This window comes from Camellia sinensis, chromosome 3 (assembly GCF_055761805.1).
Source record: "Camellia sinensis isolate YWXY chromosome 3, ASM5576180v1, whole genome shotgun sequence".
Taxonomy (NCBI): Eukaryota; Viridiplantae; Streptophyta; class Magnoliopsida; order Ericales; family Theaceae; genus Camellia; species Camellia sinensis.
The window spans coordinates 194274949-194293943 of NC_138963.1; the positions used below are offsets into that span (position 1 = coordinate 194274949).

The 18995-nt window shown below is 34.1% G+C and overlaps 2 protein-coding genes across 8 annotated transcripts; one reads left to right on the plus strand and one right to left on the minus strand.

Moving 5' to 3' along the window:
- Positions 1 to 176: 176 nt before the first annotated feature.
- On the minus strand, positions 177 to 17851 carry LOC114300004 (phosphoglycerate mutase-like protein 1). 4 transcript variants are annotated; one of them, XM_082921791.1, is made up of 11 exons: positions 17546 to 17768; positions 15591 to 15838; positions 15315 to 15376; positions 15050 to 15157; positions 14665 to 14744; positions 4549 to 4711; positions 3038 to 3112; positions 2753 to 2841; positions 2010 to 2129; positions 689 to 733; positions 177 to 589 (listed from the first exon to the last, which is right to left on the minus strand). In XM_082921791.1, exons 3-11 carry the CDS (start codon positions 15372 to 15374, stop codon positions 505 to 507), a joined length of 825 nt encoding a protein of 274 aa, XP_082777917.1. In that variant the 5' UTR covers positions 15375 to 15376; positions 15591 to 15838; positions 17546 to 17768; the 3' UTR covers positions 177 to 504. The 4 variants fall into 4 exon arrangements, with proteins under 4 accessions (XP_082777917.1, XP_082777918.1, XP_082777916.1 ...); XM_082921792.1 differs by having other exon boundaries at positions 17542 to 17673; XM_082921790.1 differs by lacking the exon at positions 15591 to 15838 and having other exon boundaries at positions 17542 to 17851.
- LOC114280151 (putative AC transposase) lies at positions 9970 to 14034 on the plus strand. 4 transcript variants are annotated; one of them, XR_014365053.1, is made up of 4 exons: positions 9970 to 10100; positions 11305 to 13385; positions 13476 to 13556; positions 13659 to 13904. XR_014365053.1 is itself a non-coding variant. In XM_082921788.1 (3 exons), exons 1-2 carry the CDS (start codon positions 12770 to 12772, stop codon positions 13538 to 13540), a joined length of 681 nt encoding a protein of 226 aa, XP_082777914.1. In that variant the 5' UTR covers positions 12635 to 12769; the 3' UTR covers positions 13541 to 13556; positions 13659 to 13904. The 4 variants fall into 4 exon arrangements, 2 of the variants coding, with proteins under 2 accessions (XP_082777914.1, XP_082777915.1); XR_014365052.1 differs by lacking the exon at positions 13476 to 13556 and having other exon boundaries at positions 13659 to 14034; XM_082921788.1 differs by lacking the exon at positions 9970 to 10100 and having other exon boundaries at positions 12635 to 13385.
- Positions 17852 to 18995: the final 1144 nt, after the last annotated feature.

Sequence of the window (18995 nt, forward strand, 5' to 3'; positions counted from 1 at the left end):
CTGGGTGACCCCAGCATCCTTACATACACGTGGGGGGCAGTGAGAGGAAGACACCCCCTCCAAAAAAAAAAAAAAAAAAAAATTTCAGCCAATAAAAAATCAGTAGGGGTGGTGGGGGTCACCCCATTGGGGGTCTAAGTCATTTTTCCATAAATAAATAGACACATTTGTTGAGGTTTAGTTGAATCCCAAAGGGGCAGGGAAAACTAGTATTATTCTCACAATGAATAGAGCATTAAATCAAAATGTAATCCTTCAACCCAAAAAAAAAAAAATAATAATTTATTAGACAACAAAAGAATTTAGTAGTTCTTGAATTAATGTCTTGCAAGTCTTCAATAAAAGAACAGTCAACAGCATTTCTTTTGCAAGCTTGCCTTGGATATAGCCCCCTTTCAAAAACTTCTGAAGAATTGCGTCGTCCTAAATATCAAACTGAGTAATAGAGTTTTCCCACAAAACAGCGAAATGATTATTTAGGCAACTTCAATGCCTGGATTGCTTCTAATTTGCAGCATCACTGGGAAGATCAGGCCCAGCAGGGATTTTTCCAGGATAGTTGGTATTTGACGAATCTGACCCTATCATACTGCAGATTGCATTGCAGAACCAATAAATTAGTTGATTTAAAAAATAAAAAATAAGGAGAATGTGTAAATTCTCCTGGTTACAGTAATGACAGGCTTACCTTCTGTCAACAATGACCACTGAACGAAGCTCACAGTTGTTAAACCTGAATACACAGATCACAGACAACAATTGATCAATTATACATAAGGATGATCGCAGATAACATTCGATCAGTTGTGAAGAACAATGAAGCAAGGAAGTCATCAATGAGCTTGTGTGCAAAATGTACGATATCTGTTAAGCCAATCCATAATTTTTATGTATGCAAACTTAAATTTACATCTGTCCAGCATCGAAAGTTCATAATTCATTACACTCAATGGACAAGCATTGTCATATTCAGAGGAAAATTAGAACAATTTAAGCATATCTAAATCTATAAATAGTGTGTGTGGGTGAATTTCACACAATAGAATCAGAGATCTGCAATCAACCAGAGTGCTGCCTTGTTGGGGTTTGGCTGGAGATGCCCCACTGCAAGCAAGAGTGATCACTATGTTCAATCACGGAGCACTGATTCTATCAATGTGAAATTCACACACAGGCAAAATCCACTCAAGACTATTCTTACCAGAAACAACAAGTGCTTGTTTGGCATGCACTAAAAAAGTGCACTTTTTTGCATACATACACTTGTTTGGGTCACATCAATCAATATCTATTAACATTTCCTCTTTACTTTTCTACCTACTTTCTCTACTTTTCTACACATTTTTTTATAAAAAGTCAAAAAGTGCACTTATTTAGAGCATCCCAAATATCTCCTCCAAACCAAACCAAACCAAGCCTCCCATCAAATGGGGTCGGCTACATGGAGATAAGGAGATAAGGAGTGGGAGTTAGGCAGACAAAAAACAAAAAAGTACACACCAGGAAGGAGCTTATAAACTAATTCTGGCAGTGCACAACCTGTGTGCGTTTGTGTTGCATGTTTTGTATGTTTTAGCTCTTAGATGGCTAAATGCCTAGGGAAAAACCAATTCGGCGTATAGAAGTCAGCCTTCTTCCTCTTCATCTAGGAGGGCATACTAGTCTACTGGTGTTGAAGTCCATCCTCTTTAAATCATGAGTTTGAAATGGATTGACAACAGGATAGGACAGTAAGGTTTCTCTCCACACCAACTAGTGTTCGTGAAAGCTTGTGGCAGGCCCTTCTCTGGTCACCAATTGGGTGGCAAAGAATTTGGTATTAATTGATAAGGTGTTAACTACACGTTCAAGAACCAGTCAAAGAATAGTCCGAAAACTTTATGAACGAACTATTAATAATTAATGGGAGTAAAGAATTTCCTTTAATTGGTTGCTTGATGTAGATGTTCAATCAGATAGCGAATATGTTGCCCTCTAGAAGTAAAACTTAGTAAGTCAATGACACTTACGGTGTGCATAGTTCACTCTTTATGTCCGGATGACAATCATTGCCAAATGCACTTAGGGTATGAATCAAGAATCCACTGTGGGTAACAACTGCAATCTCCTTCTCTTTACGTGTCCACAACCTAGACAGAATGAAAACAAATATATTATAAATGAAAAGAAGAAATTGCCAACTGTCATATCAAACTTTGTAATACCCAGTGGCCAATAGGTAAAATATATAAATTAGATATATGAGAGTGCTATTTATGTGCTAAAATATTCGATTCGTATTTAGAGAAAAAAAAACATATTAAACTTTTAATCAAGGCATACCTGCTAGCAATACCCAGTGGCCAAATGTGTAATGAAGTTTCAAACACCTCTTACTCAACAGTAATAACAAAATGGAAAACACGCAAGGAATGCAAAAGGAAGCACAATTAGTAAAAAATAAAAAACTAGGAGGCCAATTTATGTCCTATAAATTAAAAAATAAAAAATAAAAAAACCAACTGGCTTTTCCTTGATGTTCAACGACACCAATGTGCTTAATGGGATCACTTTTAAAAAAGGGAAAGGAAAGCAAAAGGAAGAAGAAAAAAAAAAAAAATGGAATCTTCAATAATGATGAAAGACTGTCCATGAACAAATTAAACCACTTCTAGCTGAGAAAACAAAATTTCAGTTTTTAACACCAGAATTCTTTCAGTAGGAACATCAAATTTTAGGCCTAGATATACTAACAGCAGAGATAAGGAATCACCAGTTCAGAAGCTTCATTCCCCTTGCAGCAAGTTCTTCATTCTTCTCTCTGATGTCAGGCTTCCACAAAATGTCAGCATCATTTTCAATCTGAAGAGAAGTACAAACAAAGTATTATTCTTTTTTGTCGACAAAAGACGAGGCAAGTGGGACCCAGAGGTAACCCTGCAGAGGAGCAGACAGTTGCTCCCCCCCTCAAAAGGTATACATAGATGCACGTATTCATATACATAACCCATGGCCAATTTTCCACTACCGTAAATGACAATTATAAAAAAGCACTTGCCAGTGAAAAATCAATAGCTGGAAAAAGAGGTTTATATTCGCTAATGCTTCTCCTCTTATCACATGGATGAACACCCTGCATTATAACATAGATGTGAAATCAGTTACCCAAGGATTTAAGTGTCATTTAGAAAAGGGGAGGGGAGAAAGCAAAAAGCAAAAAAAGAAGAAGTGGGAAGCCTCAATTAACTATGAGTCTGTAGTTACAAGTGTGGCAAAACAATGGCCCTGCAGGATATATACTTAAAAGCAACTAAAACATGATATGCAACAGTTAAAAAGGCCAACATAAAAATGAAAAATAATTTCCTTAAAGATCACATTACCTAATGGAATGCTACTTCACAATGGAATTAAAGGTAAATCCCAGAAACTCCTATTAATTCTTATTCAGATGGAGTTCAATTATAGTTACTAATATGAAACCAGTAGTTGAAAGGACAAACCAGTTGATATAGAGAACCCAATATTTACCAAAGTGCAAAAGCTGAAGGCATTTTACTACTTGCAAGATGAGTTATAAAATGCAACACAAGCCTTTCGAGTTTCATTTATATTTAACAAGTATAAAAGAGAGTTGAACACCACTTATGTTACATTGGTTTGAATTTTTCTGACACATTCTGAAGTGTACTGCATTGTGAAACGAAGCAACACCAATAGGATTTCATTGCAAACAAATGACATGAAGAATGTACTTTTACTCCCCAGTCCTCATCACTTAAGCCGTAGGGAATTTTATTCCCTTCTCTTATTGGGCAAGCCCCAAAGTCAACATTGCAAAAACCCAAAATCCTGGGAGTAGGCAGCCCAGATGATTTTCACTATACAACTCAAAATAGTGATCTAATCATCCATTAAACCATAAACCTGTATTCTCTATACTCACATTTTGTCCTTGTAAGGCCTTCAAATTGTACGTACTCGTCCTAACTCCACATTGGATAGTCTGTGACCCTAAAATGTTAAATACAAAACATGTCTACCAAAGTCCCTTCAAGTTTAAGAACTGTGCTACAGGCAGACAATAAACTAGCACCTAAGGAACAACACACATCTCTGTCAACAGGCAAGAACATCAACAAGCCAAACAACATTTTTGTGCTGTAAAATTCTAGACAACAATCAAATGAGGTAAGTCAAACTCAAAACAGTAGCATACTTTCCTCTTCCCCCTGTCAATTAACTAGTAAAAAAAAAAAAAAAAAAAAGCACTAGCGTATCTGGACTCAGAAATGCTGAAAATCAACCAAGGTAGTAGACCAAAAGTCTTTGAGAAGCTACAAAGTCATAAGAATAGAGTACCTGATGATCATAACAATTTAATGTAGATGTGGATGCAACAGATAATATCAGAAATGATTCATGTGGATCTTCAAAGTATTAACCTTATATAGAAACTAAGAGAACCAAAGTAATTAGACAAAGATAATTGAGAGTAAGAAATAGACCCATTATATTATATATTCATTGCAGGAAAAAAAAAAAGTTCAGACATTAAATGTCACATACCAAATGTTCACGACAAAGCTCAACTGCGATGAATGGTGGGCAACTTAGACTTGAGAATGCAGGACGGCTACTTTTCCCAGTATTTGCCATCATTAAAGGAGGTGCATCAATCCCATCCATGTAACCTTCACCCCCAAAAACTCCAACTGCTGTTTGCATGGTCCTACAATGCAGCCATTAGTAATCACACTCGTACATATATGCTAAAATACTTCAGCCATTAGCATGAAGATCCCATCCTACAATGAACATGATGAAAATCATGGAAAGATGAAAAAGAGCAAATTTGGAATTTCATATGAAGCACATTTAGAGTATCAAGAATTAAAGATTTGGAATAATTTCGAGTCTTCATGTCATTTTAGTAGGTTTTAGAAATTAAGGGTATAATGGTAATTCCAATAATTGTTGGAGATGAGTTATACGAGTAGCCCATGGATTTTATTATTTTGGATCAAGTTATTAAATGGGTCATTATATATGGGTTTTATTATGTCTAAAATAATCTTAGTGGTCAAAAGTCCAAATTTCCTATTTTAATATTGAAGTAGAATTAGAAGTTATTAAAGTTTCTTATTATGATTGAAGTAGAATTGGAAGACATAGTTGGTCTCGAATATTAGTAGTTACTAAATATTTTTAGTTTCTAAATTTGAGTTATAGTCCTTAGAATTAGGAGAGTCTTTAGCCTATAAATATATGTGTAATCTCAATGATTGAGGAGAAGAGTTGATATTATGAAAATTTGAGATATTGTGTTTGTGTGATTGTGATTGGCCTATCCCTTGTGAGGGTGAAGCACCTCTCTCTCTCTCTCTCTCTCTCTCTCTATAGGAAGGTAGTTCATGTCACGGTTCACAGTGCTTAGAACAGCTACCCAATAGCCCTTAAACACTTGTGGTTCTATTCCCAAAACCCTACCCTTTTACAAATCCTTAAACTCCTATTTTTTAAATACTTTTGCAGCCACAAAATCCCACCAAATCCAACCCTATAAGTGTGTTGTTGCTGCTGTCAGTATACTTAACCCAGGTTCATTACTTGTAGGAAAGTAATCCCTTCTTGTCCTACATCAATTTGGTATCAGGGATTCAAGATCCTACTTTGTTCCTTACCAATCTGTTGATGAAATTGCTTTCTTCATTACAATGTTGACAAGCATTGAATTAAATTGGAAGTTTGAAGTTATAGAGCTACTAAGAAAAATGTTGTGATGTTAAAGGAGGATTTTATGATAATTAAGGAGGATGTTGAAATAATAAAGAGTGATGTGCATACTATCAAAATAACTTTGAATGGATTGAAAGCTTTCATGGAAAGATTGTTGGCTGCTGTTTTAGAGAAGACTACTATCCAGGAGCAACAGGATGATAGTGTTGAAGATTTTGAAGAAAATATGAAAGAGCAAGATGAACATGTTGCTAGTATTGAGGATGTTGAAGAAACGAAGGCGAAAATTAATTTACTTACTAAAGAAAGCATGAAAGATCATCATGATCAGGGTTCTAAAGCCAAGGAAGCCAAAGAAAATGATGAGAATGCAACTAAACTTTCTGCTTTTCACGCGAAAAATAAAGTTCACATTGAATTTATTATTCCTAATAAATTCGATGTGGTCAATGGAGTGATGACAACATTGAACTTTTTGATTTTCTCATTGTTCGTTCAAAACAATCAATTTGAATGGTGGCAAGTGTAAGGTCCATAATCCTTACACTCCAACATTATAAAACACAGGTTGAATTTTTTCAAATGTAGGGGAGAATGATGAAGATCATAGAAAGAAGAAAAAACAATTTGGAATTTCACATAAAGCATATTCAAGGCATCAAGAATTAAAGATTTGGAATAATTTCAAGTCTTCATGTCATTATCATAGTTGTCAAATCGGGATTCGAATTGTGAATCGCAAAGATTTGGTCACTTTTTCTAAATTACTTAGAAAAATATATTTATACCCTTGGATGTTAAATATATTTTATGAATATGACATATATGACTTAAATCAATAAAAATGTTGTTTTGAATGACAGTTACATAGTTTAATAGGTAAGAAGTTAACAAAGGTTCCTATGTAAGATCACCATCTTAGCTTTGCTTTTTTTAGATATTTCTTATTAACCATTCTTAAAAAAGATAGTACGTAAAGACAAACTCTCAATTTTCAAAGTAATAATAATTTAGCAACAATATTGATATTTAGACAATAAGCATACATATTTTTCCAAGTAACAATGGCCAAATAATAGAATTATTTAGGATAAAGGTATAATTGGCCTCACTTATGTAATATTCAACTATATTTAATTTAATAAAATAGTAATAGATAATTCATGGTATAAGTTACTTTAATCTTAAAGAAGATATATTATAAACTTTTAAGAAAAAAAATGAGAAGCTTAAAAACATGTTGGTGTGACTGAATCTAATTAGATCTTATTAAAAACTCCATGATTACTAAAATAATAACAAATCATGTATATGTATTTGTTATTTTGGTACGAAACGCTATTAGAAGTTGTATTATGTCATTTTTACTAAAAAGATGGAGAAAAAAATAATCAAAAATATGTTGGACACGATAGGTTCAAGAATTACATGAACCGTAAAAAGTGAATCGAATCGTGGATTGATTGTGAATCGTGTGATTCACTATAGATTCACTTCCAAAAAAGATTTCCCTGTAGATTCGTATCGATTTTGAAAAAATTGTAAATCAAATCGTGAATCGAATCACAAATCATAAGATTCTGATAACAAAGGTCATTATAGTAGGTTTTAGTAATTAAGGTATAATGTTAATTCCAATAATTGTTGGACATAGGTTGTAGAGGTCACGCATGAGTTTTATTATTTTGGGTCAAGTTATTAAATGGATCATTATATATGTGTTTTATTATGTCTAAAATAATCTTTGTAGTCAAAAGTCCAAATTTCTTATTTTAATATTGAAGTAGAATTAGAAGTCATTAAAGTTTCATATTATGATTGAGGTAGAATTGGAAGTCATAGTTGGTCTCGAATATTAGTTGTTGCTAAATATTTTTAGTTTCTAAATTTGAGTTATAGTCCTTATAGAATTAAGAGAGTCTTTAACCTATAAATATGTGTAATCTCAATGATTGAGAATAGTCAATATTATGAAAATTTGAGATTGTGTTTGTGTGATTGGCCTATCCCTTGTGAGAGTGAAGCACCTCTCTCTCTCTCTCTTTAGAGCAAGGTAGTTCACGTCATTGTTCATAGTGCTTACAACAGCTACCCAACAGCCCCTGAACACTTGAATTTTTTCATTTTTACTAAAAAGATGGAGAAAAAAATAGTCAAAAATATGTTGGACACGATAGGTTCAAGAATTGCATGAATTGTAAAAAGTGAATCGAATTGTGGATCGATTGTGAATCATGTGATTCACTATAGATTCACTTCCAAAAGAGATTCTCCCGTAGATTTGTATCAATTTTGCAAAAATTGCGAATTAAATCGTGAATCGAATCGCAAATCGTAAATCGTAAGATTCTGATAACAAAAGTCATTAGAGTAGGTTTTAGTAATTAAGAGTATAATATTAATTCCAATAATTGTTGGACATGGATTGTAAGGGTCGCCCATGAGTTTTATTATTTTGGGCCAAGTTATTAAATGGGTCATTATATATGTGTTTTATTATTTCTAAAATAATCTTAGTGGTTAAAAGTCCAAGTTTTCTATTTTAATATTGAAGTAGAATTAGAATTCATTAAAGTTTCCTATTATGATTGAAGTAGAATTGGAAGTCATAGTTGGTCTTGAATATTAGTAGTTGCTAAATATTTTTAGTTTCCAAATGTGAGTTATACTCCTTATAGAATTAGGAGAGTCTTTAGCCTATAAATTTGTGTAATCTTAATGATTGAGAAGAGTTAATATTATAAAAATTTAAGATTGTGTTTGTGTGATTGGCTTATCCCTTGTGAGGGTGAAGCACATCTCTCTCTCTCTCTAGCAAGGTAGTTCATGTCATTGTTCACAGTGCTTAGCATAGGCACCCAACAGCTCTTGAACACTTGTATTTTTACTCCCAAAACCCTACGTCTTTGCAAACTCTTAAACTTATATTTTTAAAAATACTTTTGCAACCACAAAATCTCACCAAATCCAACCCTATAAGTCTATTGTTGCTGTTGCCAGTATACTTAATCCAGACTCACTACTTGAAGGAAAATAATCCCTACTTGTCCTATATCAAAACGTTTCAACCAATTCCAATTCACAAATCATATGGAAATTCATATATGGACTTCTTTCTTATTATGTCTTTTGATATTTGGCCTTTTTTTAAAATATTATGCTCCATCAAGACCTTGCCAAACCAAACCAAACCAAACCAAACCAAGTCTTAAGCCCCATCAAATGGGGTCGGCTATATGAATCCTTCTTCTCCATGCAATTCTATCAAAGGTCATTTCGTTAGTTAAATTAAGTAGATTCATATCTCTATTTACAACGCCAACCAACGTTAATTTAGGACTACCCGGTCCTTAACACTTCCATTTACCGTTACTGCGTCGTATCTCTTCACTACTGTCTCTGTTGGTCTCCGTTGAATATGACCAAACCATCTCAATCGATTATCTCTCAACTTATCTTCTATTGGTGCTACTCCTAACCATCAAGATTTTGCCACTCTAGATAAATTAGTTATGTTGCCCATTAAATGAACAAAGGAAAAAACGGAAAAGAAATATTGTAGACAGCCTAACTAAGTGAAAAAAAGCATGCCATAGATGAACAAAAATGCCTTGCGTAGTATTCATTTATGTGGTGTGGTACATGGATGAAACCAATGTAGTTTCAAATTACAAAACCTTTAAACATGCAACACAATAAGGTATCATAAATAAATAAAAATCAGCTTCAAATGAATTCAAATATGTTAATAAGATTAATATAATTAAACCACAACCAAGGCAGTTCAAAAGTCACGATTATATATGCAAGCAAGTCAACCTTGAAAAATAGTATATTTTGCAATCTTGTCTTTCTTCTCCTTCTCCTTTTCTATTTTAATTTATTTCTTTGGCTGAACATGTGCATACATCCACACACAACTAGGGCTGGGCACAGAACCCACCCACCCGCACAAACCGCCCGACCCTACCCTACCCGCAGCCTTTTGGGCGGTTTCGATATAGGTAGGTGGGCGGGTGCGGGTCAAGAATTCTGCCAAAAATCGGGTTCGGGTCGGGTTGCGGTTCTGACCCGACCCGACCCTCGACCCGCGTATTATTATAATTTTTTTTAATATTTATATATATATATATAATATATTACAAAATAAACCTTTATTTTATTTATTATACTAGGGCAGCCTGAACCCACCCAGCCCATCTATTTCTCTCCTCTCTCCCCCTTTTGTATTTTCCCTTCTTAGCTAGCAGCAGCCGCTAACCCTAGCAGCACAGCAGCAACAGCAGCGGCGAGGCGAGACGCCGGCGATCGGCAGCAGCAAAGCAACCGGCGATCGGCAGCAGCAAATCAACCGGCGATCGGCAGCAACACAGCCCTATACGGTTCGCTCTCTCTCTCTCTCTCTCTCTCTCTCACTTTTTCATTTGATTTTTGAAATTAGATGTGGATCTGCAGAAACTTGGGTGTGCCAGATTTTTGAAATTTGTGGATCTGCAGAAACTTAGATGTGGATCTGCAGAAACTTAGATTTTTGAAACTTAGATGTGGATCTGAAACTTGTATTTTATGTTTTTGCAAACAAAAATAAAATAATATGAAAAAGAGATGTGGATGACAATTTTAAAGATGCATCGTATCTTCTGAGGCTGTTCCTGGAATCCTTCATGTCCTGAAACAAAAATAAAACCTCACTTCCCTGATCTTTTTTTTTTCCATTACCATTTTTGTTTTCTAATTTGGGATTCTATTTTTTTTTTCCCTCTCTTTTCAAAAGATGAATAGATTAATAAGGTTTATAAGGATATACGAATTCACAAAGCTGCGGTTGAAGCTTAGGTACCCATCTCTTTTTTTTCAAAAAAATTATTAGGAAGAGAAAAATCAGACACCTAATGCATGTAATTGAATAATTTTTTTTAAAATTTAATTCATTAATAAATTCTTTAAATCTTGTTTGTATTTTGTATCCATTCCTTTGTTCATATAATTTTTTTCTTTACTTTATTTTATTTTGTTATTTTTTCGCAAATCCCTGCACAACTTTAATCTTTGCACATCAACACAACTAATCAATATCATAAAATAAAATAAAAATTGATAATAGCCAAAAATGAGAATTGGTTATATTTTCTTTACACTTTAGCAAAATTATTTTTACATTTACCATTGGAATTATTCTAAATCATTTTTATAAATAGGAGAAAGAACCATAATGATTAATCCATGAAAGTAGGAAAATTATTGAATACTCATTCTCGACAAATAAAAAACTATAACATACATAATTCATCTGTATATTGTGAATTTAAAATTGGTAGCATGTAGGTCACATTCATAATATTAATAAGGTTTATAAGACTGTATTTATTTGATTTATAAACTTGAGTAGAAATTTGAAAACAAAAATGGTGAATGAGATGTGGATGGTTTATTTTATAAGACTCAAGTTTATAAGATTGTATTTATTTTATTTTCATGTTGAAAATAGCTGATGCTTTTGCTAGAATTGTTATGGTTTAGATTCAATTATTAATACCATCCATGACTTAATTGTTATCTCATACTTTTTTAATTTTTTATTACCAGTTTGAATGGATAAAGATAACAATGCTAGTTTTGAATCTACCGGAAGCCCTATTGTTCCACCAGAATCATCTAATTCTCAAACTAATGTTTCCCCATCTGAATCTAAGCCTCCTAAACCCCCGAACAAAAGAAAGAGTGAGAGTAGTGGTGGGAGAGCACCATCCTCGGTTTGGGACCATTTTGATAAGGTTATAGGAGAAGATGGGAAACGTAGAGCAGTGTGTAAGTATTGTTTTAAAGAGTATATGGCCGATTCTAGGACTCATGGGACTAGTAATTTGAGAAGTCATACCCCTAATTGCAAACAATTTCCAAACAATGATAAAGATGGGCAACAAACATTGAGTTTTAAAACAAAACAAAATGCCGAAGAGGGTGTTGAGGTTGTGGCAACAAGTTTTAGTTTTGAGGCTTGTAAAAGGGCTCTTGCCGAGATGGTGATTATTGATGAGTTACCTTTTCAATTTGTGGAGGGAGTTGGGTTTAAAAGATTTTGTAATGTTGCCGTTCCTAAATTCACACCAATCCCATCTCGTCATACCATAGCAAGAGAGGTGACAAACATATTCAACAACGAGAGGGATAAATTGAGGAGGTTGATGAAAGGTCGTAGAATTTGCTTCACTACGGACACTTGGACTTCTATTCAAAATTTGTGTTACATGTGTCTAACGGCTCATTTCATTGATTATAATTGGAAACTACAAAAAAGAATCATAAACTTCCAACAAGTTGAAGATCACAAGGGGGAAACTTTGGGTAGAAAAATTGAGTTGTGCTTGCTTGAGTGGAACATCGATAGTATCTTCACTGTAACTATTGATAATGCTAGTTCCAACAATGTTACCATTCAATACTTGAGAAGGAATACCAAAGATTGGAAGGGGACCATTTTGGAGCATGAGATTTTGCATATGCGGTGTTGTACACATATTCTAAACCTTGTTGTGAGTGATGGATTGAAGGAAATGGATGATTCTATTGCAAATATTAGACTTGCGGTTAGGTATGTGAGGTCTTCTCCTAATTGGCAAGATGCTTTTAAGAAGTGTGCGGCCTATCTAAAACTTGTGACTACTGCTCTTGTATGCCTAGATGTACCAACAAGGTGGAATTCCACATATTTAATGTTGGAGGCCGCTGAAAAGTTTGAGAAGGCTTTTAACCGTTTGAAGTATGAAGACTCCAATTTTGAAACTTACTTCAAGGATGTTGATGGTGGGATTAGGAGGATTCCAAATGAGGAGGATTGGAAAAAATGTAGGTTGTTTGTGAGATTTTTGAAACTATTCTACCTTGCAACAAAGAAATTTTCCGGGTCCCTTTTTGTTACTTCCAATGCATTTTATAAAGAGATGTTTAAAACTGAAAGCATAATTAATCAATTAATTTTGGACAATGATGATGTTTTGTGTACAATGGCTATGAGTATGAAGCAAAAGTTCAACAAATATTGGGGGGATGGATGTTGTATGTTGCTGTTGCTCTTGATCCTACAAAAAAGATAGCATACTTGGAGTTTTGTTTTACAAATATATTTCATGGAGAAAAGAGGAAGGTGGATGAGATGGTGAACAAAATTGTTTCTTGTTTGACTCGTTTGTACAACCATTATGCCACAATTTATTCATCAAATGAGAGTGTCTCGAGGGTGACTGAAGTGGAGACAATGGTGATTGATGAGGATGATTTGGATTCTCAAATGGATTCCCAATTTAATTCATATTTGGAAGGGCGCTTCACTAGTGGAAGCAAGTCGGAATTAGACAAGTACTTGGGCGAGGTTGAACATTTTGCAAAAAATCAGACATTTGAGATATTGGAATATTGGAAGAATAATGCAACAAAGTATAGAGTGTTATCTCAAATAGCAAAGGATGTGTTGGCCATGCCCATTTCTACCGTTGCTTCGGAGTCGGCTTTCAGTATCGGGGGACGTATCCTTGATCCATTCCGTAGTTCACTTGCCCCTTCCATGGTTGAAGCTCTTGTATGCACACAAAATTGGCTTAAAAGCAACCTTCCAATTTCTCTTCGAAAAGCAATGGATGATGTGGAGGAATTTGAGCAATACGACTCGGGTAATATGTGAATATCTCTTCATTTTTAATTCTATTATTATTTTTACTATGCAAGTTTATTTATTTTCTCTTGTTGACTCATGCTTTTAGGTACTTTGGAGCCATGTTCCTCTTCAACCCCAAAGTCTAATGTAGATGCTATAATTGAACTTTAATGTTCATTTGGCTCATGTGTGAGATTTTTCTAATTAGTTGAGATCAGCTTAATGTTTATTTATTCATATGTATTTATTTATATTTACTAATTTGGCTCATTGGAATTTTTTTTGGCAGATTGTTGGATGAGATTGGACATTGGAAGATGGACCTAAAGAGTTTAGTGAAGCCTTGGATGGATACCACCTTTTGAAATTATTTTGGATGAAGTTTGTAGACAATGTTATTTTAGTTTGTAACTAATGTTTATTATTATTATTTTTATTTTGGATGAATGTAAAATTAATTGGAGCACTAAATTTTAGGTAAGCTTGCTTTAGATTTTGGATGGATGGATGGATGGATGAAAACTAATTTATTTTAGTTTCTAACTAGTTACTATTATTATTTTTGCATTTTGGATTAATAGGTAAGCTTTGGATTATGGATGGATGGAGATAACTAGTTATTATTATTATTTTTACATTTTGGATGAATGTAAAATTTAGGTAAACTTTGGATTATGGATGGATGGAGATAACTAGCTATTATTATTATTTTTGCATTTTGGATGAATGTAAAATTTAGGTAAGCTTTGGATTATGAATGGATGGAGATTGATTTTAGTGTGAATTTTAATGTTTTAGTTTGTAATTAGTTTTATCAATTATTTTTGTATTTTGGAAGAACGTAAAATTTATTATATCATTATATGGGCATTTATGTTATCATGAAATTTAATTTATAACTTTTCCATAAATAATAAAAAAAATGCTTAAAAAGTAGCCCAACATGTCAAATTTGTTCAAATTAATATCATAACTAAGCCCAATTTAAAAAAAACCCACACCGCAAACCGAACCGCACCCGCCCGCACAACCAACTGACCCACCCGCACAACCAACTGACCCAGCCGTACAACCCGCGAACCGCACTGTGGGTGGTTGCGGGTCTGTTTTCTCTAACCCGCATGTGTGCGGGTCGGGTCAGTTTTGACCCGCACCCAGCCAAAACCGACCCGCGGTCAGCCCTACACACAACAATCACAAGCTTGCTGGATGACATAGAGAACTAAGGTAGAAAACTTTGTATAGTTCATAACATAAAGGCTTCAGTGTGGACAGAAACTATGACAAACTCATACCTTAACAAAGGGGAAGTTACGACTAATTCGACCTTCTTGGAAATCCCACATGTATGAACATGCTTCCGTAGGTTATCTACCTGTTACAACCACAAAGTTCTTCTGAAGCATTCTTTAATACTAATATATGAAATGGAAAGAAAGGTATAATAAATTTCTAATCAAAACTGTACTGCTTTGTTGACCAAACATTTTGTACGACGACCATATAAGAAAACTAAAATCAAACAGTTTCTGGAAAACCATATCGAAAAATTCTCTCTTCACTTGAAGAGACAATTAATCAGAACTGCCAAAAGAAAAAATCCACTCTTAATAAAACTGATGCATAAGATGGTAGGATTGCCTACTGAGTCAACTGATAACAAAACCATATCTTTATTACCTGCTGCCAGCCAAGAGGTGTGAGGTGTGCATCAAAGAGCTCATCTGATAAGTATGCGCTATGGTCCTTTTCTCCTTCTACGTTGTGGATGCCTTGTGCATGCCTCACCTACATAAATGGGTATTAAGACCAAAATGCATTGGACCGTGCAAATGGAAAGCCAAGTCTGTGGCAGTTTCAGATCCACAGATCATCAGACCTCTTTTTTACCACTGGACAAAGGAGAAAAGGAAAAGCCAAAAAGAAGGACAAAAATGGCACAAACCAGGTGAATTGTTTTACAACGGTGCAATGGAAACAAGCTCAGGCCCCCAGTGGAATCCATATCTGCAAGTTAACATCGAAGAAATGGGAGATTATTTACAAAGGTAATCAACATATCAACTTTAGAAAATGCCTATCAAATAAAGGGATTGAGTAAAAGTAACAACCACATGTCTGAATTCAGGACTCAAAGACAGAACATGCAATTTATGTCAGAGAGAATTTATTAAATATGTGCATTTACTACCAAAATCAAAGAGTCAAGGAAAAATCTCACCCCAAGCAACACAAACAACATAGCTTTAGTTGTCAACTTCCAAAAATCATATGAATGATTATACAGATCTGATAATAAGTAACATTTAATCTAACAGGTAAGCGACATCACTTCCAGAGTTTTTTGGTTACTTCAACAGCTTAAGAACAGAACTGGCATCACCCAATTAACATCTAAAACAGAAAATAGCAAATGCCATGACTCTGCAGCCACATCACAATGAATCAGAGGATGATCCACTATCTCCTCTGCACATACAGCATCTATTAGACAATCTGAAGCCTCTCTTCATCAAATAACAGGGAAAAAAAAAATGAAGAAAAAAATGTGTTTTGCCTACGAAGAAATAACTGAGGCTTTATGTTTTCTTAATTATCGCATAAGAGAAGCATAATCAATGAAAAAACACCAATCTAACCCAACTAAGTATTGGTCTTTTATTGGTCTTTTGTTTCAAATGAAATATAAAACACACTAAAACTAGCTGAAGTAGATGGTCCAAAATTTACTACATATAAATAGTTCCAATATTTAACTGGCCATTCCCACAGTCTTGTGCTTTTTGAGAAACTAATTCCATTAAAATATTGTGTAAAGGTGATGCAAAACATTTACTGCTATTTAGGTTTGCATGCTGGCTACTTGCACATCATGGCAACTTGTTTATTAAATCTATTAAATATATACACAGGCGAGGTTACATCATAGCCTACTTGGACAAGTGGGGTCGGCTACATACATGAATTCATATCCTTTTATACTACCATATTCCAAGTCATGTAGTCGACCCCACTCGTTTAGGACACAAGGCTTTTGGTTTGATTTGGTTCATTCTGCAGAAGGCTAGTCTTTCGCCCTCAAGCATGGGTGTAGGGGAAAGTTCTGCATGGAAATTTTGATTGGAATGAGGTGCTGAAGTGGGCACCTTGAACTAGGTGTAATTTGGATTCTAACTACTCTATCCCAAATCTTCAGCTGCCGTCCCATCACTAAAATTTTACAGTTACATTTCAAGAGTAGCAAGTTCAGAATGAGGTCATGCAATGTTAGCCTAACAAAATTTAGAAAATGGAGAAAGGTTTTGAAATCGTCTCCACACAATTCAAAAAAAAAAAAAAAAAACAAAACAAAACAAAAAACTAGCTTCCTATTGATGTTCGGTAAAATCCATTATGCAAACAGAGAGATTATGGTATTGCAACAGTAGCTTTCAACCTCTGTTAAGTGAGTTATGTTATGTGTTTTTAATTTCATAATCAATATATTTAATCCATTCTAATGTACACAATTTGTAAACGTGATATTGTCGTAAATGCAAAGAATTTTCACCCAAATTAGTTGTACATGCTTTGCTCATCATCTGTTTGTGCATCTGCTAGTCAATTGGCCCCCAATGTGTCCTTAATAAGTATCCAGTAAGTCTGCCTACCCTAAGCAGCCCTATAAAATTTATAAAAAAAAAACTTATTGTCTGTTACAATGCCCACTTTGGCCTTCATTTCTAATAAGTAAAATTCGTATATTCAATAACTTTTCCTCTACATGTTTGAAGAAATGTCCGAGCCAAAAGAAGTCCAGAAAGCGAATTCAGATATACACAGGCAAAGCCAGTAACACAGGGGAATCGTATCGTAGGGTCTATTATAACGCCAACGAACTCAGATCAAGCCAAAATGCACAAAAAACGAATCTAATCTACGGCAAAAACCACCAATAATCAGAAAACAACATCTAATACATTAATACAACCAACACATTTCAAATCTACAACACAAGGTAATCGTTCGTAAACATCCAGGTCAGAGACTCATATGAACGGAAGATCTAGAACCATCAAAAATAACAGAGTTCAATACATACAAAAACAAATACACATATGCACAGAAAACAAAACACTCGCATATACAGAGAGAGAGAGAGAGAGAGAGAGAGAGCATTGAGAAATGTTTACCAACCGGAGAGAGGGGATGAGGAACAGAGAACACAGAGACGAACCGGAGGCGGTGTGGCTCCGAGAAGGGAGGGACGATGATGGAGGTGGTGTTTGGGAGAAATGGAAAAGGAAGAGGAGGTGGAGGTGGTTAATAAAGGTGGAAATGGGGAGGGGTTATTGAAGTGGTTAGAAGAAGAAAATTTGGTTAAGAGAGTCATGGTGAGAGAGGCTGGCGTGCGCCGTGTGTTACTTACTTCGCCCCTCTGATTCGGGGTTCTCAAATTATTATTATTATTAGTTTATTCCAGGTATCTGTTTCGATTCCAACGACTCTCTCTCTCCTATTTGTTCCATGAACCAACGTAACTATTTTATTTTTTTTTTAAATCTATTTTTTAAATTTAATGGTATATAAGTGGCACGATTAATTGATAATTAAAGGCTATATGAGATAAAATGTTACTTTTTAATATCCTAATTGATTTGTCACACTATTAAACTTAAAAATTTAATCTAATTTTTTGTCTTAAATAATAATACTATTTTTTCAAACTAATATAATAAAATCTTTGATTGAAAGTCTAGTGTGTGCACCTTGAAATATTTATTAGTCACAAATATACTTTTATGTTATATTTCTTTAGAAGTTAACACACCATTACTTAATTATCCTTCCGTTGTTTGGATTCGTAGGATTTATTATGAGGATTTTGTTTTTTTGAAACCGTTCATTTTATTGATTATTTTATGTATATTATAATTTATTTAATTTATTATAGTTTTTATAATAAAAAAAGACAATAATTGTATTTTTAAAATTATATCATTTATTTTTTTATAATAAATGTAATAAATTAAATAAATTATAATTATTAAACTGGTTTAATTTTTTTAAAAAATAATATATATATATATATATATAAAGAATTTGATAAAATAAATAATTTAAATTGTCATAAAAATATCCCTAATAAATTTTATGGCCCACAGGCCCTCCAGATGGTGGACCAGGGTAAGCCACCTCCTATTTGTATTTTGTGCGAACTTGACTGCATATTTTGACGCAATAGAAGACACCTAGTAATCACGGTCCACATAAAATTCGGACGATTGTCAAGTTCGCTTATACGAGTAGGACCAGAACACACATTAAAAGCAGAAGTTCACTGATACGACGAGGGCGGACCAGACCAGACCACACATGCAAAAGGAAAAAGTTATTTGGTGGTCGTGGAGAATAGTATCTTAGGGCAGTTTTGATTGTTGATATTAAATATAAAAGTTCAAGAAAAATATGTAATGTTTAAAGATAAAAATGTGATATAATATGTTGTGGAATATGAGATGAATTATACTGTGAGATTATTTATATTATGTTTAGTTAAGATAGGATATAAGAAGAGTAATTATTTTTAATCGTTAGATGAAAGATTCTCTATATCCAACGGTAGATATATACAATACCCATGTTG